The sequence below is a fragment of the Pan troglodytes genome, chromosome 4 (genome assembly GCF_028858775.2).
Source record: "Pan troglodytes isolate AG18354 chromosome 4, NHGRI_mPanTro3-v2.0_pri, whole genome shotgun sequence".
NCBI classification, from domain to species: Eukaryota; Metazoa; Chordata; class Mammalia; order Primates; family Hominidae; genus Pan; species Pan troglodytes.
In genome coordinates this window covers 14,507,764-14,531,820 of record NC_072402.2, presented here as the reverse complement: position 1 = coordinate 14,531,820, position 24,057 = coordinate 14,507,764, and the positions used below count along the sequence as shown (strand labels likewise).

The 24,057-nt window shown below is 37.4% G+C and overlaps 1 protein-coding gene across 3 annotated transcripts in view; it reads left to right on the top strand.

Annotated features, from left to right (window-relative positions):
• The window catches only part of DNAH5 (dynein axonemal heavy chain 5), a 327,271-nt gene that overhangs the window by 131,455 nt on the left and 171,759 nt on the right, over positions 1-24,057 (top strand). For all 3 annotated transcript variants that reach the window (XM_016952957.4, XM_016952956.4, XM_054684178.2), the window contains exons 19-29: positions 368-607; positions 2,499-2,689; positions 2,778-2,865; positions 8,773-8,906; positions 13,821-14,022; positions 14,584-14,819; positions 17,608-17,826; positions 19,318-19,380; positions 19,694-19,932; positions 20,959-21,199; positions 22,841-23,040. In XM_016952957.4, coding sequence (XP_016808446.4) covers positions 368-607; positions 2,499-2,689; positions 2,778-2,865; positions 8,773-8,906; positions 13,821-14,022; positions 14,584-14,819; positions 17,608-17,826; positions 19,318-19,380; positions 19,694-19,932; positions 20,959-21,199; positions 22,841-23,040 — 2,053 coding nt within the window. The remainder of the gene's footprint in view (positions 1-367; positions 608-2,498; positions 2,690-2,777; positions 2,866-8,772; positions 8,907-13,820; positions 14,023-14,583; positions 14,820-17,607; positions 17,827-19,317; positions 19,381-19,693; positions 19,933-20,958; positions 21,200-22,840; positions 23,041-24,057) is intronic.

Genomic DNA, 24,057 nt, shown 5'->3' with positions numbered 1-24,057 from the left:
TGTGGATGTGAAGAAGGGAAATTATCCCCCCAAAGTTTTAGGGTTATTGGTGGGAGGTAGCACCAGAACCCAGGTCCTTGGGGGCCAGTGTAGCTTTTCCAGCCATAGCTCCTGCCTCTCCTGTTGGCTGTTTTCTTGTATTGAGAAGGAGATGCTTCCATCAATCCCTCTGGTTCCTGATTTCCTCCTACTTTTTGATGTCCTCACTTCCTAAGAAGTGTGATGTTTAAGTGATACTAAACTTGCATGTAATTTATCCTTTAATTGCAACAGATGATTCTATCTATCTATCTGTCTATCTATCTGTCTATCTATCCATCCATCCATCTAACTTATCTCTATCTCTATCTCTTTCATCTTGTAACAGCAAAAAGAGAAGAAGGAAATTTTGACACCTTGACATCATCTATTAATGCCAGGGCCAATGCCCTGCTTTTGACGACAGTCACGAGGAAAAAGAAAGAAACTGAGATGTTAGGGGAAGAAGCCTGCGAATTACTCTCTCATTTCAACCATCAGAACATGGATGCTCTTCTGAAAGTTACAAGGAATACACTAGAGGCCATTCGCAAACGTATTCATTCCTCTCACACAATTAACTTCCGGGGTAATAATCTTGTATGGTTTGCTTAGTGGATGATCAGGCATAGTTGCTGGGGTATGTGTGTGTGTGTGTGCATATGTGCACGTGCATGTACGTTCCTGTTAAATTTAAATAATTAAAAATATTCATCTTTTTTTTAATTTTTATTTTTTGAGATGGAGTCTCGCTCTGTCGACCAGGTTGGAGGGTAGCGGCACGATCTCAGCTCACTGCAACCTTCGTCTCCTGGGTTCAAGTGATTCTCCAGCTTAGCCTCCCAAGTAGCTGGGACTATAGGCGCACGCCGCCACGCCTGGCTAATTTTTTGTATTTTAGTAGAGACAGGGTTTCACTATGTTGGGCACGCTGGTGGCGAACTCCTGAGCTCAGGTGATCCGCCCGCCCCGGCCTCCCAAAGTGTTGGGATTACAGGCGTGAGCCACCGCACTTGGCCATATCCACCATTTATTTAGTGCCTTCTCGTAATTTTAAACATTATGAACTTTGATCATCCCAACAATTCTATTAAGTAGATACTATTACTACTCTCATGTTAAATCAGAGAACTAGAGCACAGCCCAGGGAGGTTAAATAGTTTGCTTAAGTTTTTGTTAATAACATGAAAATTGGTAGTACGTTTTATCTTTTTGTAATAAGATGAAAAAATATAAAATTATTTTAATTGGTGAAAGAAAAAAATACATACTTTAAAGGAAGTTGTATGGAAACGATTCTTTCATTGTTAAATCATTAGGTTTGTTAGCCAGTCTTACAAAGTGGAAACATCTTACTAGTGTCACACTCTTCAAAGGATATATATGTATTTTACTATTTTTATGCTAATTTAGTACTTTCCAGGTGGTTTCCTCATTTTCAATAGCATCATCTTTTCCTCGGCACAGTTCAGAAATAGGTGTTGTATTTCTCAGGTGGGCCACAAAAATCTGTCAAATCTAGAGGCATCCTGAAATTAAATTTTAAGTTAAAAATGGTAAAAAGAAAACAAATAATAGTAATTAATGAAAACTGAAATAATAGGATAATAAATTTTTAAAATATATTTTGAATATTGACATTTAAAGGAAAGCATCTTCAATATTTAATTAAAAGTGGGTAAATAAAAGTGGAAACTCTGAAAGATTTTTTTGTTTGTTTGGTGCCATGGCTTATTATGTTTTACTTCATTCAGGATGGAGGATAGTTCTTTTCTTTGACACAGCGTTATTATTAGAACTTAATAAATGTTGGCTGATAGGCTAAATATTCAATCACAATTATTTCCCAGCTTTTCTATTACAGATATTTGCAACTACATAAAGTTATGCATGATACACAGACACATATACATACATGTCTGTATCTACAAACCTATACCTATGTTCAACCTTAAAATCTCCTTCAGTATGAATGGCGAATTACACTTTATTTCTTTTCCATTTTTTTAACTGCTTCACATGTGGATTTTACACACCATGGTAGGAAAGGCCTATGATTTATCTGAAATTCCAAAGTGGTTATTTGTTCTAACCTTGGCTTATGCTGATAGTCTTGTTCTTCATTCCTGGCTTACTTAGCTACATTTAGCTAATTTGTTGGCATCCTGTTATTTGGAAGAATCATCTTTAATATTTTAGAGAAGTGTTTATAATTTAGCCTGATCCCACACAGTGGGTTTCATTGTGGAGAGTATTCCAAGAAGCTGTAAACAGCAAAAAATGCCTTGGGTTCCCCTGAACTGCTTTGTTATATTGAGCAATACTAGATCCTCCATTAGTTTTAATTGACTCATTCATTCAACAAATATTTATTAGATTTTATACCTATTATGTATTGTTTTAATTTTTATGGTTACAAACGAAGCAAATCTTATTTTGTATTAAAAATGTGAATTCTTCCTTGTTTTGGGTTAACTCAGACAGTAACAGTGCCTCTAACATGAAGCAGAACAGTCTGCCCATTTTCCGGGCAAGCGTCACTCTGGCCATTCCCAACATCGTTATGGCCCCTGCCCTGGAAGATGTACAGCAGACCCTGAACAAAGCCGTGGAGTGCATCATCAGTGTCCCTAAGGGGGTCAGACAGTGGAGCAGTGAACTGCTGTCCAAGGTGGGTATGGGGTGCAGAAATGGTTTCATATGGAAACCACTTCTTTTACAGATAGGACAGAGCTGAAAAATATCCTTTTACATTGTAGAAAAAGATACAAGAAAGAAAAATGGCTGCTTTGCAGAGTAATGAAGACAGTGATTCTGACGTTGAAATGGGAGAAAATGAACTTCAAGGTAAATGTTCTTTTAGTCTTTTAAAAGAGGCATTGTAAATCAACATTCATTGAGCTTAAATGTTTTTTAACCCCTCCATGTAATTCTCAATTTATTTTACATCAGAATATTAATCTATGAGCCAATTTGAAGTTGACAAAATATCAAGGTCCACGTATTTTAATATCACCATTTTAGTTGACTTCTGTTAATATGGTGGATCACATTTATTGATTTGCATATATTGAACCAATCTTGCATCCAGGGGATAAATTTCACTTAATCATGATGAATGATCTTTTAATGCACTGTTGAATATAATTTGCTAGGATTTTGTTGAGAATTTTTGCATTTATGTCCACCAGTGATATTGGCCTGTAGTTTTTTTTTTTTTTTAATTGTAGTGTATGTGTCTAGCTTTGGTGTCGGGGTAATGCTGGCCTTGTAAAATGAGTTTGGAAGTATTCCCTTCTCTTTAATTTTTTGAAGTGCTAGAGAAATATTGGTATTAGTTCTTTAAATGTTTGGTAGAATTTAGCTATGCAACCATCTGGTGGTAGGCTTTTTTTGATTGTAGACTTTAAATTACTGATTTGATCTTCTTTTCTTACTATTGGTCTGTTCAGATTTTCAATTTCTTCTTGATTCCATCTTGGTAGTTTAATTATATGTTTCTAGGAATTTATTCATTTCTTCTAGGTTGGCACAAAATTGTTCTTAGCATTCTCATGATAATTTGTATTTTTGGGTTATCAGTAGTAATATCTCCTTTCATTTGTGATTTTATTTACTTGAGTCCTCTTTTTTACTTAGTCTAGCTAAGGATTTGTCAATTTTGTGTAGCTTTTCAGAAAACCAACTTTTTGTTTTGTTGATCTTTTCTATTGTTCTTCTAGTTTCTATTTCATTTGTTTATGCTCTGATCTTTATTTCCTCCCTTCTGCTAACTTTGGGCTCGTCTGTTCTCCTTTTTCTAGTTCTTTGAGTTGTAATTTTAGGTTATGTATTTGAGATCTCTCTCCTTTTTTGACTTAGCTGTTTATTTTGCTATACCGTTTCCTCTTAGAACTGCTTTTGCTGCATCCAATAAATTTTGATATGTCATGTTTCCATTCTCATTTGTCTCAGGATATTTTAAAATTTGTCATCTAATTACTTCTTTGATCTGATTTGAGAAGTTTTTTTCAGAAGCATATTGTTTTATTTTCACATATGTAAAACATTTGCATGGTTTTTCCTGTTTGATTTTTTTCCTGATTGATTTCTAGTTTCATACGATTGGTTTGGAAAATTTGTTATAATTTGTTATAAGATCAAATTTGTTGTAATTTGATCTTAAGTTTGTTAAGACTCGTTTTGTGTCTAACATATGATCTACCATAGAGAGAATGTTCTGTGTGCACTCGAGAAGAATGTGTATGCTGTTCTGTTAGATGGAATATTCTGTCTGTTAGGTATATTTGGTCTAAAGTGTAGTTCAAGTCTAATATTTCTTTATTGATTTTCTGTTTAGATGATCTGTTCAGTGATGAAAGTAGGGTACTAAAATCCCCTACTATTATTGTGTTCTAGTCTGTGTCTCTCTTCAGATCTCTTAATATTTACTTTATATAGTTATATGCTCCAATGTTGGGTGTGTATGTATTTACGATTATAATATAATTTTGAAGAATTTATTCCCTTTTTATTATATGATGATCTTTGTCTCTTTTTACACTTTTTGATGTGAAGTCTATTTTGTTTTTTCATTTATATGAACTTTATTTTTTCATCCCTTCGCTTTCAATCTGTGAGTGAACTTTAAGGTGGAATGAGTCTCTTGTAAGCAGCATGCAGTTGGGTCTTTTTTGTGGTCTTTTAGTTCATTTGGCCACTCTATGCCTTTTGATTGGAGTATTTAATACATTTACATTCAAAGTAATTGTTGATAGGTACAGACTTACTCTTGCCTTTTTGTTAATTGTTTTCTGGTTGTTTTGTAGACCCTTTGTTTATTTCTTCCTTTGTGGTTTGATAGCTTTCTCTAGTGATATCTTTTTTTTTCTTTTATGTATCTCTTATGGCCTTTTGCTTTATGTTTACCCTGAGGCTTACATAAAACATCTTATACTAATTATAGGCTATTTTAAGTTGGTAACAACATAGTTTTGATTGCATATACAAATTCTATACTTTTACTCCCCACCTCATACATTTTAAGTTTTTGGTGTCACATTTTACATCTTTTTATAATTTGTATCCCTTAATAAATTTGTGTAGCTCTAGTTGTTTTTAGTAGTTTTGCCTCTTAACTTTTTTACTGGAAATATTAATGATTTACCCACCACCATTACAGTATTAGAGTGTTTTGGATTTGCCAATATACTTACTTTTATGAGTGAGGTATTATATTTTCATATGTTTTCATGTTACCAATAAGTGTCTTCTTCCTTCAGCTTAATCTCCATTTAGCATTTCCTGTAAGGTGGGTCTTGTGGTGATAAACTCTCTCAGCTTTTGTTTGTATGAGAAAGTTTATACCATCCCTTTGTTTTTGAAAGATAGAATTGCTTGATATAGTATTCTTAGCAGTTATTTTCTTTCAGTATTTTGAATATATCACTTCACTCCCTTCTAACCTGCAAGGCTTCTGCTAAGAAATCTACTGATAGTCTTATGAGTGTTCCCTTACATACAATGAAACACTTTTCCCTTGCTACTTTCAACACTCTTTATCTTTAGCTATTGACAATTTGATTATAATGTGTCTTGGTGTGAGTGTTTTTGAATTAATCTTATTTAATGTCCTTTGGGCTTCCTGGAGCTGGCTTTCGATTTCCTCCCCCAGGCTTGGAAGTTTTTGCCGTTATTTCTCTGAGTATGTTTCCTCTGTCTTTCTTTTCTCTTTCTGGCAAGCCAATAATTCATAAGTTGTTCCTCTTGATGGTGTCCCATAAGTCTGTTAAGATATCTTCATTCTTTTTCATTCTTTTTATTTTTTGCTCCTCAGATTGGATGATTTTCAGTGACCTCTCTTTGAATTCACTGTTTTTTTTCTACTTCTGCTTGATCTAGTCTTCTGTGGAAACTATTAAATTTTTGTGTTCAGTTACAGCATTCTTCAGTTTTTTGTTTGCTGTTTGGTGCTTTTTTATACTTTCTGTCTTTGTTGAAGTTCTCAGTTTGTTTTTGCATTTCTCTCTTGATATTGGTGAGGATCTTTATGAATATTACAGATGGTCCCTGACTTACAATGGTTTGGCTTCACATTTTTTTTGACTTTATAATGGGGTTATCAGGAAGTAACTTTATAGTAAGTCAAAGAGCATCTGTACTTAGAATAGTTTGACTTACAGATTTTTAACTTTACAATAGGCTTACTAGGGTATTAAGTGCACTATTGACTTAGGATATTTTTGACTTATGATGGATTTATTGGGATGTAACTTCATCATAGGTCAAGGAGCATCTGTATTTTGAATTCCCTGTCAGATAAATCACATATGTCCACTTCACTCAGAACAGTTTCTGGAGATTTATTTGGTTATTTTATTTGAACTGTATTTCCCTGTTTTTGTTCATTTTCTTTGACCCTCTGTGTTGGTTTCTGTGTATTATAAAAGACAGCTACCTCTTTCAGTCTTGTCAGACTGACCTCATGTGGGAGGATCTCACTATTTTGACTACCCAGAGATTTCAAGATGCCTCTCTAATCTTAGTGTTTGTCCAGACTGCTGTCTCTATTTTTTGTCCCCCCTACCCTGGAGGTTCAGATATGATATGTCCTGTCAGTACCCCTAAGACTGGTAAGGTAGGAGCTAGATTCTCTAGATGTAGCTGGAAATGTTGGAGTGTTGAATGCATGCTCCAATTTTTTCTGTCTTCACAGTGAAGCTGAGCACAGGCATTTATCTTCAGTTCTCTGCATTAAGCCAGAGAGAGGATCTGTGGCAAATGCCTGCCATCATGTTCAGGCTGCATCCTCTGATTCTGGCGAGATAACTGATGGAAGTTGGCCCATTGTACATCCACCTCTTTGTTTTCCATGGTCTCTGGCTACTCAAAAGTGCAAAGACCCACTGACTCCCAGAGCTAGCTAGATCATTAAAGGGACAATCCTTTGGGTAGGAGCTATAGAAGTTATGGCACTTGGTGCGTGTCATAGCTCCTTCCAGAAAGAATGGCTAGGCCTAGGCTTATCACTAGGGGAGCCAGAGGGAACACTCATGAAGTGCTCAGCTGTGGCTCCAGCTGCTGGAGGGCTCCTGTTTGTTTGCCTCATTAGCTCTCTGATGTACAGTTTCTAGAAGCCAGGCCATCAAGTAGACACTAGGTGGGGGGGTGCCAGAAGCCCCTTCCCAGAAAGAAAATGGAAGCTGCACATTCTTGATCCTTTTCTGCCTTGTTCTGAGGGGGTGTAGCCCCTGGTAGTGTTTCCATGTCCATTTAAACTTCCTTTCTGTTTTGTGATCTGGGGAAATTCACATATGCCTAATGCCCTTTCTTCACGTAGCTAAGAGGTTTAGGATTGAGTCCTTTGGGATGTGGCTGCAGAAGTTGGGGCACTCAGTGCATAGCATTAACCCCTTCTGGACAGAAACAGAAGACTGTGTTTTTTAAGCCCCTTCTCTGCACTGCTCCTGGGGGATAAAGCCGGTTGAAGTGCTTGTGTGCTCATATTAAATGTCCGCTTCTTCCTGTGGTCTAGAGAGACACACAAATGCCAGTCCCGTCTGCTCCCAGAGATAGGAGTTTTAGAATGTAGTCCCTTGGGTGGAAGCTGTAAATGTTGGGGCACTTGATGTGAGAGAGAAACAAGGGGCCATAGTTTTAAAGCCCCATCTCTGCACAACTTCCACAGAATGAAGCCTCTGTAAGTGCTTCATGCCTGTGTAAAGCCATCACTTTTTTCTTGTGGACTAGAGAGACTCTTGTGTGTCTAATCCTCTCCACTCTCAGAATTGGTGAATTAAGAGCCAAACCATGGGGAACCTTAAGAGTTATGGTGATACATGTGAGGTCCAAAGCCTCATTTTCCACAGAGAGAAACTGTGTGTTGCAGATTCCTTTCCCAATTCTCTGGTTCAGTGCCTGGGGCAGGATCCATGTCCAAGTGTGTCTCCATTTTTCCTGCCCTTTGATGTGGATATGTGTTTGGTTATAACATAAGCAGGAGTCTCTCCACTGGTCTCTGACTTTCTCTCAGATGGAATTGATCTGAGAATAGATGTGTATTGGGTGTGTCCATGGGTGGAGGGAGAGCCAGGATATTCTTATTCAGCCATGTTGCTGACTTCATTCTTCTCCTTTCCCAGATTTTTAACTTTTTTCGCCAACCTCTTATTTGCCCCCAACTAATATCATTGCCTCAGGTAGCTGTGAAGTTAAGCAATTGTTGCTGATAGTCTTTTGACAAATGCCATGAGGATAGGACTTTTTTTCTCAGAGAGCTCTGAGTCAGGTCAAATAAAAATAAACTATTTGAACAGGGCTTTTCCAGGGAGCTCCCAGACAGCTCAAAGAGTGAGAATTCTATGGAGCTCCGTAAGGAGCTCCAAGCCCAGGCTGGCCCTTCCAGGGACTGCTAGGCTACTGGTAGGTTTTTTTCCTCCAGTGATAATGGTTGTAAGGCTGCTGTTTTTCAAGGCTACCCTATAGCCAGAGAGCGGCAGTGGGACTAGAGCAAGTCAAAACACCACAAAACTTGCTGTTGTTACCAAGATTTAGCATTGTTCTTGAATAAACACTTTTTGGATTATTGCAAGCTTTGATTAATTTACAGAGTCCTGAAAAGTTGACATTGACAACTCTTTCCATTATTTTCATTGTTTTTATAAAGGAGAAGATTTTCAGAAGTCCTTGCTTTACTATCACAGAAATATCCTCATCTCCTGAAAGTACATTCTTGTGTGAGTAGTGTAAAGTTTTCTCTTCTTTTTTTCTTTTTAGATACCTTGGAGATAGCATCTGTAAATTTACCCATTCCCGTGCAAACCAAGAACTATTATAAGAATGTTTCTGAAAACAAAGAGATTGTAAAATTAGTTTCTGTGCTTAGCACAATTATCAACTCCACCAAAAAGGTATGTCAAGAGGGTCTGGCAGCCGGACCTTTTGCTTTGCAACATGCACTTGTGTGAAGGTGAACATCACAAAGTTGTCCTGTATGTAGCCTGGGTCTCACACACTGTGCTTTCAGGGAGCATCTTGTGTGTGCTCAGCAAATGTTTGTCTAACTGAAGATCTTTCATTCTAGATTGCAAGGTGAAAGAAAATTATTCCTACTCTCATATTGTGTTTTGTTTAATGCTTTTAATATCTTCTTTTAATACAAATGAATCTAACTTAAAAAAATCTAATATGTTCCAAACTACAAGTCAGACTGTTGTTATAATTCACCTTCAAAGAACCAGTGATACTAACATATTTGAAATAGAATAAGGTTTGTAGTCATTTTTTCATATTTGAGTAGTCAGGCAAATGTTATAAAATATCAGATAAAAATTTATTTATATTGCCACATAGAAATTAGATGAAACTGAGAATAAAGAAGATATTAGTACTATCGATACAAACTTGAACTGGACATGAATGTACATTCAAGGCAATTTTTTCTTTCAACATACTCTCCTCTCAACTTCCCCTTTTTTGTTCATGCAAATCTGTTTTACAGACAAAAAGATTTAAAACCCTGAAATCTTCTTTTATTTTTTAAAAAACTCTTCTAATTCACATGACCAGTAAGACTTGTTGACTTATTAATAATGTTTCCCAGTGTTTAAGGAATAGTTGTTGCTCAGTAAGTGCATTTTTTCTATTACTCAGTTTTGATACAATCAGTTACGTTCATTTGAAAGCACTCTGAAAAGCTACCATTGCTGTAACAATGTGAGGAAATATTATTAAGTTTAGTTTTAATGTGTTCCCAAGGGAACTGGAAATCTTTTGCATTTATGGACTTTTAATTTTCCTTTCTTAATATATTGAAGGTCCTGTATTTAATTTTCCCCTAGAGACAGTATTCAGGTAACTCAATAAATATTTATCTAGTACTTAGATTATTAAGCTCTATACTGAATGATAAGCAAAGTATTCCATGATAACAATAAACATTCAGAAATATTTTCAAGTGTCTCAGTATTCCTAGAAAATAAAAGAAAATAAATCAGCAATAAGATCCACTAGTTTCTCTAGTATGATCAACCACTATTATGAAAATCTAAGAGGAAGAAATCATAGTTAACATACAGTGCTGGCCACAAAATACTTATCTCTGTGTCTTTTTTTTTTTTTTTTTGAAGGAGTTTCACTCTTGCTGCCTAGGCTGGAGTGCAATGGTGCAATCTTGGCTCACTGCAACCTCCGCATCCCAGGTTCAAGCGATTCTCCTGTCTCAGCCTCCTGAGTAGCTGGGATTAGAGGCATGCACCACCACACTGGGCTAATTTTGTATTTTTAGTAGAGACAGGGTTTTACCATGTTGGTCAAGCTGGTCTCAAACTCCTGACCTCAGGTGATCCACCTGCCTTGGCCTCCCAAAGTGCTGGGATTACAGTCATGAGCCACCGTGCCCGGCCTCTGTGTCACTTTTATTGCATTTGCTTTTACTTTATATGAAGGAAATGCTCAGATATTAGTTTTCCTTAAAACAGTAGAAAAGGTTGGCATTTATAACAACTTGAAGAACTTATTCCAGATTTATAGGATAGCCAAATTGTTTCTGGGAGAATATATGTACACTTAGTCATAGTATTAGATATAGCCAGCCCTCCACAGCGATAGACCTTTCTGAATGATTCTGCCTCAACCACAGAAAGTCCTATGATCCCTGCCCCTTTCCTGTTGCTATAGCTGATTGGATTAGAATGTAAACCTAACCTGCCTTTAGCACGCCCATAGGTTGGTCATCAACTTCTAACACAACCTGGCTTAAAAAGATGAGCTGAGGCTGGATATAGTGGCCCATGTCTGTAATGTCAGCACTTTGAGAGGCCAAGGCGGGGGATCACTTGAGGCTGGGAGTTTGAGACCAGCCTGGCCAACATGGTAAAACTCTGTTTCCACTAAAAACACAAAAATTAGCTAGGCATGGTGGCAGATGTCTATAATCCCAGCTACTCATTAGGCTGAGGCATAAGATTTGCCTGAATCTAGAAGGCAGAGGTTGCAGTGAGCTGAGATGGTGCCACTGCACTCTAGCCTGGGTGACAGAGCGGGACTTTGTCTCGAAAAAAAAATATAGAAACGTTGAGCTGGACCAAACAATCAAAATAACCTTGGTTACATAATCAGAACAACTCTACATATGTAGTTCATCTAATTTTCCTACTGAGGTCATTTTCCTTTCAAGGTCTAGGTTACCTTCATGTGAAAAAGTTCCAATTTAATAAAGACAGACACTTTAAAAGAATACCCTCCAACATGTTTAGTTAGGGTATATTCTTAATATTGTAAGCTTGGGTGGTGAGAGAGCTCCGGATTCTGGATCTTCTATCCATTTCTGGGAATCTTCAATAATCTGTAATTAATTCTTCAAACCATCATACATATGTGAATATGTCTACATGCTGTTGCAATGCATTCTTGGTCTGCATGTCAACACTTCAGTTCATGCAAACGAATCATTTGTGGTTGGGATAGGCAGTGATAGGTTTAGCTTTCTGCATTTTAATGGATGGGAAGTATCAACATCCATTAAACCTGAGGCTCGGAGGGACATTTTAGCTGTATGTGGGGAGTTGGAGTGGAACTGCTTCTTGGTTTGGTGCAGATTGGTGCAATTCACTTAAAATAATCAGACCATTTAGAATCCTGTAATGCTCAGTTATTTCAGATAATTGCATTGTTTATTCTTTATCAGCTAAATTTGTTTTTCATGCACATGTAACTCTGAAATCATAATATAAGGCAGTGGAAATACTTGATTCACAAAGGAATTAGAAATGAAGAGACAAATTTTTTGGCTAGGCGCCGTGGCTCATGTTTGTAATCTCAGCACTTTAGGAGGCCGAGATGAGAGGATCACTTGAAGCCAGGAGTTTGAGACCAGCTTGGGTAACACAGTGAGATCTTGTCTCTACAAAAATAAATAAATAAATAAATAGTAATTAAATAAAAAAAGACAAAATTTTAATTATTTGTAGTTGATACAATTGTCTGCCAAGTAAATCCAAGAGGCTAATCTAAAAAAGAAATTGTGGCCCAACAAGAGTTAAGTTAGTCACCAATGGAAAGATAATTATATGAATTTTTCATAGAATACAATAAACATGTTCCTGAAAATCATCCTGTTTTGAGAAGTTGCATATTTAATATTAAATAATAGGGATGATGAGAAAAACAAGATTGAGGCAGACACAAAATCTAGGCAATTTGTAACCAGGGTAATAAATAAAACAATAATAATCATAGTAAAATAGTAACAGTAACAATCTTAGTGAAATATTCACATATTTAATAACACTATAGTAATTACAGAACTTTACTATAAAAGATGAAAGAAGCTTGGTAGAAGTGGGAAAAGGAAGAGATTGTGGAGGCATAGAAGCAAAGATAAACTCTACAAAAATCAGGCCAAACTCTGCAAAGAACATTCTTTCTTTGTTGTTCTTTCTGCTTTGATTGGTATTTATTTATTTATCTATTTTTATTTGTACAAATTTATGGGATACATGTGCAATTGTGCTGTATGCATAGATTGCATAGTGGCCAAGTCAGGGATTTTAGGGTATCCATCACCCAAATAATGTACATTGTATCTATTGGCGAATTTCTCATAGCCCTCCCTTCTGAAGTTGATGAGAAATCTGACTCTTCTGAGTCTCTATTATCTATCATTCTGCTCTGTATGTCCATGCAAACACTTTTTTTTTTTAGCACTAACTTATGAGTGAGAACAATATGCAAAGATATTCTTAAGACAGGTGGTAGCCAAATCAATCCAAAAGGAAGAAGTGATGGAGGGGGAGTGGCACACAGGACTGTACTCCTCTGTGACTTGCTGCTTTAGCTGGTACAAAGCAGTAGCATTTGTTTTGCTGGGAAAAATAGCATTTGAAAACATGACCTCTGCATTATGTCAGCACTGTCCCCTATTTACCAATTGCCAGAGAGTCATTTCATCTTTACAGATGCATACTTGGTTAGCAAACTAGACTGTTGATTTACAAATAAATTTTAAAAAATGTATAAGCCATTCATAGCCAGTTATAATAATAGTGGAAAATATCTTGTTTACAATGACAACAGCATTGAAAAATACCTAGAAACATGTATAATAAGAAGTATCTGGGGTCTCTATGAAGATTACGCTAAAACTTAAGGAATTTTTGAAAAAGATGACAAGATATGGAAACATGCACTGTGTTCCTGGTTGGTTAGATGTAGTATTGTTCAGATGTCAATTCTAGTTATATGAATTATACATTTTATGTGATTCCAGGCAATCTCTCATTGAAGTGATGCTCGCTATGTTCTGTTTGTCCTTCATGCCCCTAAGATCTAATCTCCATTCCCTCCATCTATCTGACCTTAGGCAACATGTCAGTAGATTCCCATTGAGGCTTCCAGTGGGTTCAGTCAATGAAGAATCTTGGAGGAGATCTGAGGGGAGGGGGGAAAGAGGAGAATGACCTCAGAGTATATTTTTCATAGCACCTTCCCTGTAGTGTGACCTTGAGCTGTGGTTTTTGATCTAAGGCCCAGCTCCAACCAAGAGGGCCCTGTCCACAGGATCTTCAAGAACTGTCTTCTAGTTTCTAGAAACTGCTCCTCTCCCGTTTAGCTAGGGATGATAACAGTGAAACTGTTACTAGCCCTGTGCTACTGTCCACACTATTGTATATAGTCCCAGTTCTTTGGCATTTCCAGATAATCACACAGTTCACTAAACATTTTAATAAATCCATAGGAACCACCAGCAGTTGGCAAATATTCAGTTATATCATCGTGCCTTTCAGATTCTTCCTTCTTAACATAAATCTGTTATTTGCATTCAGGAAGTTATTACATCCATGGATTGCTTCAAACGCTACAATCACATTTGGCAAAAGGGAAAAGAAGAAGCCATTAAGACATTTATTACGCAGAGCCCCTTGCTTTCTGAATTTGAGTCCCAGATTCTCTATTTCCAAAACCTAGAGCAGGAAATTAATGCTGAGCCTGAATATATCTGTGTGGGTTCCATTGCTCTGTACACAGGTTGGTTCATTTTCTTTCATATAGCTATATAAATTAGCCAGTATTGTTCTGTCTCTTTACCTAGATTAGTATTCCAGAGAGTTCTACCTGTCTTGAAGATTGACTTTATGGGCCTCAAGCTTTAAGACCAATTTGTAGATTTTAAAAAAATTTTCTTCTGCATAATTATTGATTCTGGACTATTTTGCACACTTTGCTGCTAAACCTTGAAAAAAAGGCTAAGTCAGAGAAAGGAGATGTCTGTTATATTTTGAATTAAAATTTACCCTTTGTTTAATAAATAACAATAACAAACCTTTGAGGCTTATCCCAGAGGGTTCTGATATGTGCTTTTTTAAAAAAGCATTTTGAAATGTGTATTGAGTTGTTGTAAAAACAAACTTTATAAAATGAATGAATATATAATGAGTAGGAAAAATTATGATTTTTTCCAGTTCAATTTTTTGTGGGTTAGAGGGCAATAAGCTATAAAATATTTACTACTGGAGAACAGTGACAGTTTGACTTTTCGTACTGATTCGAGTTTTTAAAACTGAACTGTAGACATTTGGGTTTTTACAGCTGACTTGAAGTTCGCCCTGACTGCTGAGACAAAGGCCTGGATGGTTGTCATTGGACGCCACTGTAACAAAAAATACCGGAGTGAGATGGAAAACATTTTTATGCTTATTGAAGAATTCAATAAGAAACTAAATCGTCCAATTAAGGACCTAGATGATATTCGGATTGCAATGGCAGCACTGAAAGAAATAAGGGAGGAGCAAATCTCCATTGACTTTCAAGTAGGACCTATTGAGGTAACTAACGATCATTTGTTCATTATAGAAATATTTCTACATGTTGGATGCTATTAGCTGAAATATTGACTGGGTCTGGAGTGAAGTTACTAAATGGTTACTAAACCAAGACGATAATTTCAATATTGTTGATGATACCGAACCCCTATAGCATGCCTTCCATGGGCCAGTTTTCACCTTCACATGTCGCCTAAGGTCCTTCAAAGCAGAGCCTGAGATAAGGATTTCTGTGCAAATGATTTATTGATGAGTGCTCACCAAAGAAGGGGAGCGAGGGAATCAGGAAAGGAAGCCAATCAGCTATGGACTAACTTCAGCCTGATCCCATGGGCACTCTACAACATCAATTGAGTTGGGCCCTCCTTCATGCAAAGGAGACTACCCTTTCTACTCCTACCAGTAGGAAATGGGCTATAACCTCCCCATGAGAAGGCTCACATTCAGCTGAGAAAAATTTTCCAGGGAAGGGACAGCTGCAGTCCTTACAGCCAGCACTCTCAGTAGTCGGGGATGGGAATACCAGCTGGTAATCGGGACCTGGATGGGGCGCTAACAGTGTCCATATATGCATTAACTCATTTCATCCTTACTATGGCTCCTCCTCCTCGCATAAAGAAACTGAGGGTCGAAGAAATTATGTAATTTGATCAGTGTTGCACATCACTTTTATTTGTATACCATATCATACTATCTTTTCCAGATGAAAATATCTTTTTTTGCAGTGAAGTCTGCTTTTATTTACTTATTAGTTATAATATTATCAACAAACATAGTGTAATTTAAGCAATGGCAAAAAAGACAGTTGATTTCATTACAAGCAGACACCCTTGAATAGATTCACTTGAGTAAACATCATCTCTTTCTAAGGAGTCTCCTTAGAAATCTCATGTTAAGCCACCAGCAAAATCAGTCTTAGCAACAGCCTTTTTTTAAAACAAACAAACAAACAAACAAACAAACAAACAAACAAACTCTTTTTTCCCTAATTAAAAAGTAGCATTGTAGAAAAATTAGAAAACACAAAACAATTGTATAAAACAAAACTTCAGAATTACCATAATATTGTCAATCAAGTACATACCAAGAGGTGGGTATATTTCTTTCCAGCTCCTTTTAATGTCTATGTATGTGTGTGCAATTTTTAATTCCATTTTTATTCATCTTGTAATACTTATATTATCATTAGAAATGAATGAGTGTGAATTATTAATATCATTAATAACTTTCCATAATCATAATTGTTGGTGCATGTCTTTAAATCTTATTTGCCACTTGTGATTGTTGACAAAGACCCAAGAGTGGAGACGTTAAGGAAAAGCACTTCTCAGCCATGGAGGCACCGTGGGGTCAGGGGATGGTGTTAACCTCCAGATGAAAATGTCTTATCAGAAGTGGGTCACTGTATTTGTTATTTTTAAATGAGACTAGTTTAATTGTAGCATTAAAAAAAAACTCCAGTTGTAAAATCATCATCTTTTCATCACACTATAATTGGAATGTCTGGGCTTATACTCTGATGGTCGAGATCAGACTCTATTCTCCCATTTTCTGCATCCCTGTTTGAATTTTGAAAATTTTCACATTACCATGAGAATGGTACAGACTACTACACATTTTCACTTCTGCTGTGTTGGGCCAGGGGGATCACATGGTCCAACCTGCTCTCCTTGGGTTGAAACATCAAGGCAAAGAGACATTTCTTTGTGCAGGATCAGGGGATACCCTCAAGTATGAAGAGGAGGTACAGTAACTGACAATCCTATTTTCTCCCACCTAGGAATTAAGAACAAAAGTAGAATCAAGTAGACAAGATCAAAACATCACCTTTATACCTGATGGAAGTTATTCGGAAGACATAACTTAGTGTATTACTCCAGTTATTCCCCTCCCTTTCATACCCCCAAACACACACACACACACATTATGAGCTAGTGAACACTAAATCCCAGGATTATTATACTTCCTCATCCATCAGAGGCAGTTTTGGAAAGCTGTAGGTCTTGGTATTACCCTGATCCAGTTTATGGCACTGAGGTGCTGACCACAGGCATGCCTCCACGGAGAGGGAGGGAAGAGAGAGAAAGGCACTGGGCTATCCTTGCTCAAATCAACAATTTTTTCCCCCAAATTAATAATCAGGCACTCATTCCACCTCTATGGGGAGGAGTAATGGTGGGAGAAGAGACTAGAGATATTTAGAGAAAATTCTTTCTTATGAAAACCAACCTTAGCCTCATTTTAATCTTTTAGAGAAGAAAGCCATCCAGGATTTTACATGCTGAAGGGAATGACTTGGCCCAGGCTCTGATTCAAGAATCCTCCCTTGTGTCTTACTATTGGAACCTCTTATCGATCGCGTGAAATAAGACAGAGTTAAAACCCTGATTGATTTTGTTATTCTAATATTAGAATTTAAATTATTTTGTTTTTTATTTACTTGATAGAATTTTGTAGTGATCAAATACAATTTGGGGGCCTAAGTAAAAATATCTTTTATTTGTCTAATGGTTTATGGTTTTCAAAATGCATTTAAAATGACATTTTTCAATAGTCTCAAAGATCCTGTGAAGTAGCCAGAAGATTTTCCCATTTTATAGATGAGGAAACTATAGCTGAACAGCTCAGTTGCTCAGTTAACCTCTTGCAGTTTGAAGTAGAATAACTGGAACTCTCAGGGTAGTTTCACTATTATTCTGGTATTTTCCATTCTTATCATTTAATAAATGGCTGTGTGTAGATTTATGCATCTGACTGGCCAAAATTAAGTTTTTGCTGTTTTTTCTTTTAGGAATCTTATGCCCTGCTTAACAGATATGGACTTCTGATAGCAAGGGAAGAGATAGACAAAGTTGATACACTGCACTATGCTTGGGAGAAGCTGCTGGCACGTGCTGGCGAAGTCCAGAATGAATTAGTCTCACTGCAGCCCAGTTTCAAGAAAGAGCTTATTAGTGCTGTGGAGGTATTCCTCCAAGATTGTCACCAGTTTTATCTGGACTATGATTTGGTATGTCTCTGGCTTTCTCTGTATGCATTTTCGGGGATGAGTGAATACAGCATGCAAAATGTAGTTGTCTAAAAATTATGGGTAAATTTCTATGAAACTTCCTAGGAATTCCCAGAGAATGGGAATTTTATTTTCATGGGAGAAAAAGATTTTTTTTCACAATTCTTTCCCCTTAGAGTTTCTATTAGTCTGTTTTCACACTGCTATAAAGAACTGCTCGAGACTGGGTAATTTAGAAAGGAGAGAGGTTTAATTGACTCACAGTTCAGCATGGCTTGGGAGGCCTCAGGAAACTTACAATCATGGTGGAAGGCAAAGGGGAAGCAAGGCACCTTCTTCACAAGGCAACAGGAAGGAGAATGCTGAGTGAAGAGGGAAGAGCTCCTTTTAAAACCATCGGATCTCATGAGAACTCACTACCGAGAGAACAGCATGGGGAAAACCGCTCCCATGATTCAGTTACCTCCACCTAGTCTCTCCCTTGAGACGTGGGGATTATGGAGATTATGGGGATTACAATTCAAGATGAGATTTGGGTGGGGACGGAAAGCCTAACCAAATCGGATTTCATACATAATAATTTCAACAGAAAATGATAAATGTAAAAGGGCTAACAGTGTATAATTTGGTCTGTTACTGAAGTTGTTTGGTAGCATTCTAAATTTGTGTAGAAAAGTGCTATTCACATGTAGTTATAATTGTCCTCCTTTCCACGGCGTTCCTTGGTTACACAAATAACATAGAGCTCAGCAATTGCTGGGCGCTGTCCTTGGTGCTGACTACACAGTAGTGGATAAGACAGATCGAGCCTTGCCCCCATGGCGTCCATATTTTAATTATCCATATAGGTTTAAGTACTGAATCTTCTAATGTAAATATGTTGTGTAATGAGACCCATCTCCAGGCAATTATAATGTGCTGGAGAAGGGAAATATATAGAGTTTAGGGTAAAATTTGTACCTATTAACTAGTAGCACAATAAACCACAAAATTAATCAAGTTAGAAGATTGGACCCATGTACCAACGCCATGGATGAAGAAGCACAGAAATCCACATATTTAAGATTTTCTAATGTTGGAAAATCTGATTGGAATGTTAAGATTATAGGCCACTTTACAAGTGGGTATTAGAATGATAAAAATCTATGAGTTATATGATATTAGCATTTAGCTGAAAAGCAGACTTTATATGTGCTTCTTATAGAACAGGCATTGACTCCTCTTTGCCTGTGTTACCTAAGAAATGAATAATACATATTTTTAATCTTAAAAGTTTCTTGACTAAGGGAAGTTCTGGCATTAATTTGGCTTTTTTAGACTAGAAACATATGTCTAAATGAATCACTTTGTGAGGCCCTTTTTTTCTAACAAATAAAAATGAAGTTTCCTATCATGCATGAAACCTAACTTTAATATTTAAATATGGATTGAGTTCATGAAATTTATATGCAAACTCTTCGTTCTATTTTTCTTTTTTTACTTTTTGTTCAGAATGGTCCAATGGCTAGCGGCTTGAAGCCCCAGGAAGCCAGTGACAGGCTTATCATGTTTCAGGTAATCTTTTTAGTTTCTATGACTTTCTAAACAATGAAACTTTGTTGTGTTTTAAACACACATATGTTTTCTTCTTTGTAAGATAGAGGGCCCTATTGTGGAATATGGTATGTACTTGCATTAAAAATACGATATTGTAGAATTACAATTAGAAGTAGTTTCTATGAATTAATTATGCCAACTTAGTATTCCTATTTACATGTGCCCAGAGATCATACATCTCTGGCTTGCTTGTTTGCCAGTCTTATATTTTCATTTGTATGTTGATCATGTATAAATCATTTTGATGAGTTTTCACTTGTGTTTTTATTAGAATCAATTTGATAATATCTATCGGAAATACATTACGTATACTGGAGGAGAGGAGCTTTTTGGCCTGCCAGCTACACAGTATCCTCAGCTTCTTGAAATAAAGAAGCAACTAAATCTTCTACAGAAAATATATACTCTGTACAACAGTGTCATAGAAACTGTAAATAGCTATTATGATATTCTTTGGTCAGAGGTGAATATTGAAAAAATTAACAATGAACTCTTAGAATTCCAGAACAGGTAAGAAATTAAATGTTTAGCATGCCCAGCAATTGAACTTCAAATGCTTTCCTCTTTGATAGGCCCCCGAGTTCTCTTTTCACCCCAGCTATTTCAAAAGCACATCTTGCTGCATTGTTGTTGTCCATTGACATCACTCTTGTCAAATGCTATTTATTAATTACTCCTGTGTGTACACAATGAGACAAGCACATTCTATCTATCAGGATGAGTCATGTTAGGGGCTTTTCTGCAGCTTGGTGGGAGCTGATTTTTATTTATATTACACTTATGAAACATTTGAAGTTAATGTTAGATTATCATCTGGAACAAAAGCAGGGGCCCATGATTTTTCTGTATTGTTGTAGCTCTTGAATTTAAATAAAGTGGAGAGCTGGCTGGGTGCAGTAGCTCATGCCTGTAATCCCAGCACTTTGGGAGGCTGAGGTGGGCAGATCATGAGGTCAGGAGATTGAGACTATCCTGGCCAACATGGTGAAACCCCATCTCTATTAAAAACACAAAAATTAGCTGGGCATGGCGGCACGTACCTGTAATCCCAGCTACTCAGGAGGCTGAGGCAGGAGAATCGCTTGAACCCAGGAGGTGGAGGTTGCAGTGAGCCGAGATTGCACCACTGCACAGAGCTATACTCCGTCTCAAAAAAACAAAAAAAAGAGCTGTTTGTTGCATATTTCACTTGACAGCCTGATACACTTTGCTATGCTTTGTGCTTAGTAAGTTCTCAGTACATGTTTGTAGAATTGAATTAGCTTGAACAGCACCTCTACGCTCTAAAATAATGCCTCTAACTAGGTAATAGTTGTGAAGGGTTGGAAAAAATCTTTTCTAATGGAGAGGACAATTTTCTGTAATATAAAAGTCATCTGTATATTATATGAACAGATAGCCTGCAAGTCATGGGATTTTAAAATAGGATAAGTATTCAAAGAGACTGTTTTTAATAGAAATACTAGCAGACTGTCTTGGTCCAGTGATGTCTACCATCATATTTCAATGGCCTTTCATGTTGGTGTCCCTTCACAGATGTCGAAAGCTTCCCCGGGCCTTGAAGGACTGGCAGGCTTTTTTGGACCTGAAGAAGATCATTGATGATTTCAGCGAGTGTTGCCCGCTGCTGGAATACATGGCCAGTAAAGCCATGATGGAGCGGCACTGGGAAAGGATAACCACGCTCACCGGGCACAGTCTGGATGTGGGGAATGAAAGCTTTAAGTTAAGAAATATCATGGAGGCACCTCTTCTGAAATATAAAGAGGAAATAGAGGTAGAGTATGATGTGATGGAAGATTGCAAGGTCTCATGGGATTTATTTGATAACATTTCTATATTATGGAATATTGGATCAGTAAACTACACTCAGACAATTGAAACTCTTCTCCTGGCATTCAGCCACTAGTTCCTTCAACAAATGCTTATTTGGCCTAAGATGGGACAGATTCTGCATCAGGATATAACAATGCAGTCCTGCATTTACAGATTATTAAATAATTTTACAAATAAAGGCATAGTTATAAGCTGTGGCAAATACCATTGAATAAAATGTATGTTGTTCTATGAAAGCCTATGGTAGATGAGTTTGGCTCAACTCGGGGTGATAAAGCTAGGAAGGACTAGGATGCATGCGTAGGACTGGCTGGGTGAAGGGAGTGTGGTTGTGTGGTTGGGGTGAGGGGCTTGGAAAGTGCAAAGAAGGCCATTCCAGGCAGATGGTGCATTATGCATGGAGCATCTGAAGTGTGTTTGAGGAACCAGAAGAAGGCCCATGTGGCTGAGGCGTGGAGGCAGGGCAGAGAGGAGACAGCAGAGGCCAGGGAGGTGGAGTGGGCCTACATGATGTTATCGAGCAATGGGCACCAGCTGGGAGGTGTGTTTTCAGCAGGGGCTGACATGGTTAGGTTGACCGTTTGTAAGGATCACTCTGGTAGTGATCTTTGGAGAAATAATTGAAGGAGGACAAGGGAAGAATGATGGAAAAACCAACTGAGAGTTTCTAAGAGTAGCTCAGGCAAGAAATGATGGCTTGTTAGATGAGAGGGGAAGTAGTAAAGCTGGAGAGGAGAGAAAGGATCAGGGATATTTGAGGAGAATTCGGTGATGAAGGGAACATGGTAGGAGAAGGAAGGGGAGGGCTAAAGATGAACTCTAGATTTCTTGCTGAGAGACCTAAATGGATGAAGGTGCTGACCACAGAGATGGGGAACATGGGAAGGTGATCAGATTGGGTGACAAGGTGCAAAGATCATGGGCTTGATTAGGGACATGAGTCTGATATTTCACAGACTGTGTTTGGGGTTTCCTTGAAACATCTCAGCAGGGAAGTTCAGTAGGCAAATGGATGTGGGTCTTGCCTGGAGATATGAAAGTGATTGAATTCATGGGTGTAAATGAGCTCACCCAGAGGGGGAACATAGGTGGGAAGAAATGAGGGTAAAGGAAGGGCTTGACTAATGGTCTAGGAGAAGGGTGAGGCCATAGAGGAAACTGAGAAAGTGAACAGAGCCATGGGAGAATCAGGTTTCTGCTACCTGTGTTCATTCACATGCTGCATTCACTTGACTTTAGAGGTAAATCAGAAATACATTGAATTTTGAATCAGTGATTAAAGTTTCAAAATTTAAAAGTGATTTGCATATATTTTCTGTCATCTTTCCTTTTGGGCAAGTTTGCTGGGAAATTTTATAAATTAAAGTTCTATTTTTCAGTCATATCTTTATCTCCATCTCTCTTCATGCATCAGTATCTGCGTATACACATTCTGTTTATTATATGGCATTTTAGGTCTGGAAATATGAAAGTTTATATATATATTTATATATATATGAAGCAAATAGACTATTGCACGTAGACTATTAAGGAAGGATGTGTGACTTTCATGCAATAACATGAGAGCTTGCCATTTTGATAGGACATCTGTATCAGTGCGGTGAAAGAGAGAGACATTGAGCAAAAGCTGAAGCAAGTGATTAATGAATGGGACAATAAAACATTCACCTTCGGCAGCTTTAAAACCCGTGGAGAGCTCCTCTTGAGAGGAGACAGTACCTCGGAAATCATCGCCAACATGGAGGACAGCTTGATGTTGCTGGGATCCCTACTGAGCAACAGGTGGGAAAACCATCTATCTTTTCCCTTAGATTTGAGAACCATAATAGCAAACATTTCAAATTAATGAAAAATCCATTACAATAATAGCCTTCATATAGTCTACTCAATGTTGAAAATACTTGTTTTAATTACATTGATTAATTAATTAATTTTTTTATCCAAAACATATTTTTACTCAGGTACCCACTTATATATAAATCATCAAGAGATTATATTTCAATTATTCTTGTTTTCATTTTGGCCTCAGGCACATGTTAGAGCATGTGTAACTATGGTTTTATTTCATTATCCTCTGTTTGTGGGGTATGTCTGAGACCATCCACTGGACAAAATAATGCAACGTATAATTAGCCACTTGGATCTTGGGAACATTTCAGCTTTGCTGCTGACAAGCCTGACTGCACAGCTGATAGCTCTATAGGCTGTAGAATCCAGGAGGAACATTATTTTGAATTTCAGAATAATCATTTTACTCGAAAACCTTTTTTACCAATATCTGTGGACTAGAAACTCTTAGTTGTTTACATACTCTATTTTTTATATTTGTACAAATTTATGGGGTACATTTGAACTTGTTTGTTTTTTTTTGAGATGGAGTCTTGCTTTGTCACCCAGGCTGGAATGCAATGGCGTGATCTCAGCTCACTGAAACCTCAGCCTCCCCGGCTCAAGTGATTCTGCCGCAGCTTCCTGAGTACTGGGATTACAGGCAACAGCCACCATGCCTGGCTATTTTTGTATTTTTAGTAGAGACAGGGTTTCACCATGTTGGCCAGGCTGGTCTCAAACTCCTGGTCTCAGGTGATCTGCCCGCCTTGGCCTCCCAAAATGCTGGCATTACAGGCATGAGCCACTGCGCCTGTCCACATGTGAACTTTCGTTACATGTATATAATGCATAGTGGCCACCCCTCACATTTTGGACATGCAAACCATACAGTCATGAATTTACATTTCCTTGTTTCATTGCTTCCATTTGCTCTTTCTGAAATAATGTTTTTGTTCCCCAGAATCTTCT